At 34.6% G+C, this 7,778-nt stretch overlaps 1 protein-coding gene across 1 annotated transcript in view; it reads right to left on the reverse strand.

The window, feature by feature from the left end:
- LOC125045810 (relaxin receptor 1-like) overlaps positions 1-7,778 on the reverse strand; it is a 93,899-nt gene that overhangs the window by 2,346 nt on the left and 83,775 nt on the right. Inside the window, exon 23 of the mRNA XM_047643304.1 lies at positions 477-563. Coding sequence (XP_047499260.1) covers positions 477-563 — 87 coding nt within the window. The remainder of the gene's footprint in view (positions 1-476; positions 564-7,778) is intronic.

The raw sequence follows: 7,778 nt of genomic DNA on the forward strand, positions 1-7,778 counted from the left end.
AAACAGGACTTGACCTTCCTTTATCCTTGTAGTAGCGAGATGTTAACCAGAGTTAGGGGAAGCTAGAGTGTCAAGGCCGGAAAAGGTTAAGACACGTCGTCAGTATTCACCTACAGCTTATAATAATAACAATACTAATACTAATACTAATAATAATAATAATTATAATAATAATTATTATTATTATGAGTAGTAGTAGTAGTAGTAACTATTAACTATCGTGTGAGAAAGCTGGCTGGGCGCGAACCCGGGACTCTACTGCCGAACTATGCCTGTGTCGACTAAGGCCGACTCGCTAACGTGTGTCACTGACTCGGCTTAGTCCTTACTCGCCGTGGTGCCCAGCCACAGCAGTAACCACCAGGCGACAATTGCAACTTCTCGCGCCTGGGCGGGGCGCGAACCGCCGACCCCTAGGATGAGAGGCCAACACGTTACCACTGTATTAGTCCGGAGGCTATGCTATCATATAGCACATAGGTAAAAAGGACTGATGATTTTCAGGATGCTCCTAGATCCTTCAACGTGCGAGTCAGAGACGATACCGATGCTGCCACAAAGATCTAAAGCAATAATGTAGAAATCGGGTTTTTTATATTTCCAACTCCGTTTCAGACACGACGCAGCTCAATATAGTATGTAAATTAGGTAGTCTATTGCACATTTCAATGATAACTAAAGGGTCATTATTCAAAGAAAGCATATATTTAACATAGATAAAAAATAAAAAAAATCAAACAAACGTTACCGTTTTCGTAGTAATTGTCATTTAATCTTATAGTCTGTTACTTTTTTGTTATTCGTTTGTTATTATTTTTATTCTATTGTTATTTCTTGATTTTTTTTTCTTGGGGGGGGGGGGGGGAGGGGCATTTTTTGCTGCTGATCTTATGATTATAATAACGTTATTCGAACACCAATGACAATAGAAGAGACATTTATCGAACATAATTACGAGTTACAAAGAAGTAAATAAAGTTTTGCTGAGAAATGATTAAGAAATGTTATAATCATCATGATAATCATTTGAATAATTGATGCTATACATTTGGGATCTGCACTCTTCATTTAACTTAATAAACATGCATTACATAGAGTGCAGGAGGAATTGCATACACATTTCGTCTCCAAATATCAATTAAATACTGGAGACATACAGGGCTGGGTGGATCGCGATCTGAACTCTACGTTATTTATAATCATGATAGACATGTTATATCCCTTTTATTTCTGACATTGGAAAGAGCTCTTTATCCTAATAGCTAAGAAATAAAAATTCACATCTAAAATCACATCTTTCATGTGCATTATTGCTTGAATTAGTGTTCAGTAGTCTATGTATAAATTCATACATCAGAATAACCTAACCTAACCTAACCTAACCACTAACCTAACCTAACCTAACCCAACCCAACCCCTAACCTAGCCTAACCTAACCTAACCTAACCCAACCCCTAACCTAACCTAACCTAACCTAACTTAACCTAACCTAACCCCAAACCTTCAGTAATAGATAGGAAGAAAATAACTTTAAAGGCAAGTAACTCAAAAACTGTTAATTTCTCCAAAAAAATAATGTGATATTCTGATTCTACGGACCAAAATACATAGAAAAATCTATATTAAAATTACTTTTAGCGCTGTACGCCAAACGAAAAAGACCCAAAATAAAAAAGGTAAGAGAAAGGAAAAGAAAAACGAACGAGGAAAGATTTTGTAAAAGCAAGTATACTACTAAACATTCTACTTTTATTTATTTTATTTTATTCTACCTTTCTCCCTCTCCCTTCAACTCAGATTCAATTATCTTCGTTGCTTGTCCACTTCATTTACACCAGAATGTGTTCCCTCCTCCCCCTCTCCCTCCCTCTGTTCTTCACCTCTCTCTCTCTCTCTCTCTCTCTCTCTCTCTCTCTCTCTCTCTCTCTCTCTCTCTCTCTCTCTCTCTCTCTCTCTCTCTCTCTCTCTCTCTCTCTCTCTCTCTCTCTCTCTCTCTCTCTCTCTCTCTCTCTCTCTCTCTCTCTCTCTCTCTCTCTCTCTGTCAGTCTTTATCTCGCAGATATCCTTCTTTCATAACATTCTCCAGTGATTTCTGACTTTTTAATTAATTTTTTTTCCCTCTATCTTCTTAATATCTTTCAGTTATTTGAAACAGCCGCAGGAAGCATGGCGACGGTTCATAATCGTAATTAATTTGATTGTAAAAGGCAGTGTTATCATACCAATCTTTTGTAAATTTGAGGAACTTTTGTTTGCTGTTACTGCCAATAAGAAAAACAAAATGACACATTCATATTAAGGAAAACAAAAGGGAAATACAAAATATCAGCATAGTTTTGTTTCCCGGTACGATAATGATAGAGCTAAAGTTATAATAATAATAATGATAATAATAATAATAATAATAATAATAATACGTAGATATTAAATAGCAAGTCGTCAGTAACGATGAATATATTGCATCGCACATTTTCACTAAACTTGTCTGTTCTTGGCAGTAATTCTTATTAATGAGTTAATAAATATATAAATATTTTCATTATGAGAAAATCGTTAACGGAACCATTTTACCAAGAGAGAAAATAAGTAAATATCTACAGAAATACTTAAATGATTAGATTTAGATACTTCCTGTAAATTCAGCCATTTCTTCTTCAAAACAACCGACTCGATTCCTCGCCTAATCGAGTGGCCGGTTGCTGCCTCTCTGCTCAGCTGCCGACCTTTTTTATCACTCATATAGCATTATAGAACGTCGTAATGTTAAAAAGTATGCTTTTTTTATGTAACTATGTGAACTCATGTTATTGTTTGGATGTGTCTTTATTTCTAACTCGTACAATACATATGGAACTTCAAAATGTTTAAATGTAATTTTCCGATTGTATTTGTTGATGTGATTCGATGTTTATCTCTAACTCGATTTTTACTATAGAATGTCGAAATGTTTAAATGCATGCGATTCTGATGTAACTGTGTGATTTCATGTGATTGCATTTGTTTAGTTTTTTTCCCAAAAACAATTCTCGGAGAGCTGGTAGCGCCATAGAAACTGATTGTGCTTAGTTCGCTCGCCAGCCTTACCCCCCCCCCCCATATACATATATATATATATATATATATATATATATATATATATATATACACATGTATATATATATACATGTATATATATATATGTATATACATATATATGTATATGTATATATATGTATATGCATATGTATATATATACACACATGTATATATGTATATATACACATGTGTGTATATATATGTATATATATGGTATATATATGTATATCATCATATATGGTATATATATATATCATGTATATGTATATATATATATGTGTGTGTGTGTATATGTATATATATGTATATGTATATGGGTATCGCATTTAAATTTACACAGAAAATTTAAGTCTGTTATTTTTATTTTATTTGCGTTGTCAGCTGTTAGGACGCATGTTTGTGAAAGTCATATTAAAGGTATTTTGAGTACAACAAGAGTTCCATGATCCTTTTCACTGAATTGTATTTTTATTATGAAGTTGCTTTGGGATGTAAGAACGTTAAAAGATGAGAGGAGCTCGCAAGCTTATCAATCGTCCCGCGAAGTTAAGAAATTTCTGTTGAGTTATTCTTATTAGGGCTGCACCTTTGATATATCATACATTTGTAAACATTTGTAAAGATATTAATTACAGTCTTTGCGAGTATTTTTTTACATATGCATTTGAGGTGAGAAATGGACATTGGGTCTGGGCAGTAGGAAGGGAACGAGGGATCCCGTGTTCTCGGACTTTGCGTATGTCAGCAGCTGGATGCATGTTTGTTTGTTTGTGTGCTTCTTCTTCATATGATTCTTATTCTTATTATTGCCTTGGAGAGGAGGGGAGGAGGAGAGATACCCTTCAGGTGAGCGTGTTAGGCATCATTAGAGGGACATCTATGGATTATGATGAATTAGGAGGGGTGATCACTCGGCAATAACAGGGTCAATTAACGATTCAGTTACAAGTTCAAACATGATGAATATCGTGATGCGAGGGGTGAGGAGTGGGGGGGTGGGGGTGGGGGGTACTGATGAAGGTGGGTCATCTGTAGCACCTGTCATCGGGTTGGGTTATGATAGTCTCATTCATTGGGAAGGGTGATCACCTGACGGTAACAGGATCAATTATCGATCCAGTTACAAGTTTAAACATGATGAATATTGCGGTGCGAAGAAGGGTATGGGAGAGAGGGTGCTGATGGGGGTGGGGTAGGAGTGGGGCGGGGGGTCATCTGTGACACCTGACATATTGTTTTAGAGAGGAGGTGAGGGGTGGGAGCGGCGCCCTCCAGGTGTGTGTAAATCTACTTTCACACTCATGTACGTACGTGAGGTGGCACGTTCTGTCCAGTCGCCTGCATTGAAAAGGAGGGGAGGGTGCTCACCTGTAGCACACCATTAGTTAATGATTTCCAGTTCCGATCACTGATTATGATAATCCCTTTAATTATGCCTACTTTCTGTTATGATGCGCCATGTACGACCGTAAGGTGTGCATGCTAGCCATCAATGGTTAATGATTCCGGTCATTGATTACGTCATGGTCATTGGTTACGTCATTGATTACGTCATTAACCTACTTTCACACTCATGTACGTACGTGGGGTGAGTAGTTCCGTCCATCCACACCCTACTTATCGCATAAGTAAATACTTTCCAGATATCATGAGCTAACCTTCATTTGTTTTTTCTTATATGCTTTGGATAATAGATTGCTTCAAGGGAATATAGAAAATTCAATATTTTCTTCAATATATATTTTCCATATATATTCACAACAAAAGTCACAACTACACATCAAAATAGAATGTATTGCAGGCACTAATCCAGCCCGGGGTCAAGCGGCCCAGGGTAGTGCGGACCGGGATAATTCCCTCCAGGGTAAAACAGGCCAGGTTAAAACAGCCCAGGATATGTAGTTTAAGGTATGCAGCCACGGTATACAGGCACGGCTTGCAGCCAGGTAATGCGGCCTGAGGTTCTTCCACCTTGTGCAAACATTAAGGAGGAATGTGTATCGGTGTGGAGTTCGGAGGCCAGTGGCTGACCATATAACGGCGACCACCGACCATGGCTTTCTTCATGTTCGAAGCAAGGGGATTGGGTCGTCCGGGTAAACCAAATGGTTCGCTGACGCACACAAGCACGCACGCGCTCACACTTCGCACACAAGACAACAAAACAAGGGAAACCATCACCAAACCCTGTACAAATAGTAATGATGATAATGATGAGGATAGTGATGTTAATAATGATGATAATAATAATGATGATAATGGTAATGATGATTATTATAATGATAGTAATAATAATAATGATAATAATATATAGTAATACTTATGATAATGATGATGATGATAATGATAATTATGATAATGATAGTAATAATAATGATAGTAGTGATAATGATAATGATATAATTAATAATATTGATAATAACAATGATAATGATAATAATGATAGTAATAATAATAATAATAATAATAATAATAATAATAATAATAATAATAATAATAATAATAATAATAATAATGACAATAATAATGATAATAACAAAATTAGTAATAATGATGATAATAATGATAATGATGATGATAATAATAATGATAATAATAATAATAATAATAATAATAATAATAATAATAATAATAATAATAATAATAATAATAACAACAACAATAGCAATAATATAGTAATAACAATAATGATAATGGTAATTATGATGAAGATGATGATGATGTTAATAATAGTAGTGATGATAATAATAATAATAATGAAGTAATGAGGCTAAGTTAATGATATAAAAATTTTAAATACGCAATAAGAAAATCTTTAAAATGAAATCATAATGAACATGAAAAAATTTTATAATAATATGATAAAAATATAACAATGATTTTAATGAGAAAAATGATAATAATATAATAATAATGATAAAAATTTATAACTAATATCATGATAATGCTAAAAAACAAAAAAATTAAATAGTAAAAAAATGATAATGGTAAATAAAAATGTAAAACAAAAATAAGTTGATGATAATAGAAATAATGATTATCAATATTACTATTCATGTTTTTATTTTTATCTTTTCATTATCAGGTTTTTATGTAAAAACAAAAATGAGGGTGATGAGGGGAAAATCTTAAAAAGCCACAAGAGAAGAATGAATCGAAGAAAAAAAAATAAAAACGAGACTTTGTGAGTTCCTTCCCACAGGATTTTCCAAAACTAGCCAAGATTCAACGCTTTTATTTTTTTTTTAAGATAGTTTCCCCCTTCCCCCCCTTTTTTTTTTGGCGCTTTCGGGCGGGCACCCGTTTTTTTCCCAAAATTTTCCCAAAAAAAAGCTTTTAAACTTCCATTTGAACAACTTCCATCCCTGCCTTGTTTTAGACTTGTGTTCTGCTCTCTTAGGTACATTTCCTGAAGCGGGCATTTCCTTTCTGCAACATTCGACTGATGTCAAAACTTGTCTGAGTGTTTTGTCCAGGGTGTGTTGTGTTTCGTGTGCGTGTTTTGGGGTGTGTGTGTTTTGTGCCGTGCGTGCGTGCGTGTTTTTGTGTGTGTTGGGTTGTGTGTTGTGGTGTGTTGTTGTGGGTGTTTGGTTTGGGGTGTTGTGTGTGGTGTCGTGGTGCGTGCCTGTGGGGTGGTGTGTGTGGTGGTTGTGTTTGTGTTGCGTAATTTCCCACAGTAACTTTTTTAACTTACACAATGAAAAGTTTGCATCACAACACACACAATGGCTTATATTCACTGTTATTGCCATATAAAAGTCCTCTACATGGATAAAAAAAATACGAAACATTAATTACGATTTTGCCTTTAATCTCTAGTTATCCTAATCCATTACCATTATTTACAACCATCAATATACACAAGTGTTATTTAGAATTTAAAAGAAAGACGTAGAGATGTACACATAGTGTACGAATAGCAAAGGCCGAACACAAAACTCTTTCTCCAACGCACACCATCGAACACCACGTGATTCTTTTAAAAAAAAGATTACAATGGGTAATCTTCGGGCATTAAACTTCAACACATCATATTTATACCCTGTATTATTCTTAAGACTAATATCCCTTTTTCTAAAACAGCGCGGGCTGGCAGAAGGCTCGATACGGCGCTGGCAGGTCGGGGGGGGGAATCTATTTATTGATTTTTTTCTTTATTATCTTTTTATATGCGGCTAAACCTCATTTCAATCTTTCGAGGGAATTTTAAGTTAGAGCAGTACACATTCTACACAGACGCACATGCATATACATACATACATACATAAACGCACATTAATATATATATATATATATATATTTTATATAAACAACAATTATATACAACAACACACACCACACACACACACCACAACACAAAAATAATATATAAATTTACATAAAACACACACACAAATTTTATTTTAATATTTTAAAATATATATACCCAAAATATTTTATACATACACACACACACACACACAACACACAACACACAACACACACACACACACACAACACACACACACACACAACACACACCACACAATATATATGTGTTGTTATACCCAACAAATATAAAACAACACACAACACACACACACATTATGTATGATGTAAAACCCTTGCAATAGCGTTACTTATCGCGAAAAAAAGGTGAGAAAATTTTTGATATGAACATAAAATGCGACATTTAAAAATCAATCTTTTTAAATATATATTTT

The sequence above is a fragment of the Penaeus chinensis genome, chromosome 38 (genome assembly GCF_019202785.1).
Source record: "Penaeus chinensis breed Huanghai No. 1 chromosome 38, ASM1920278v2, whole genome shotgun sequence".
Taxonomy (NCBI): Eukaryota; Metazoa; Arthropoda; class Malacostraca; order Decapoda; family Penaeidae; genus Penaeus; species Penaeus chinensis.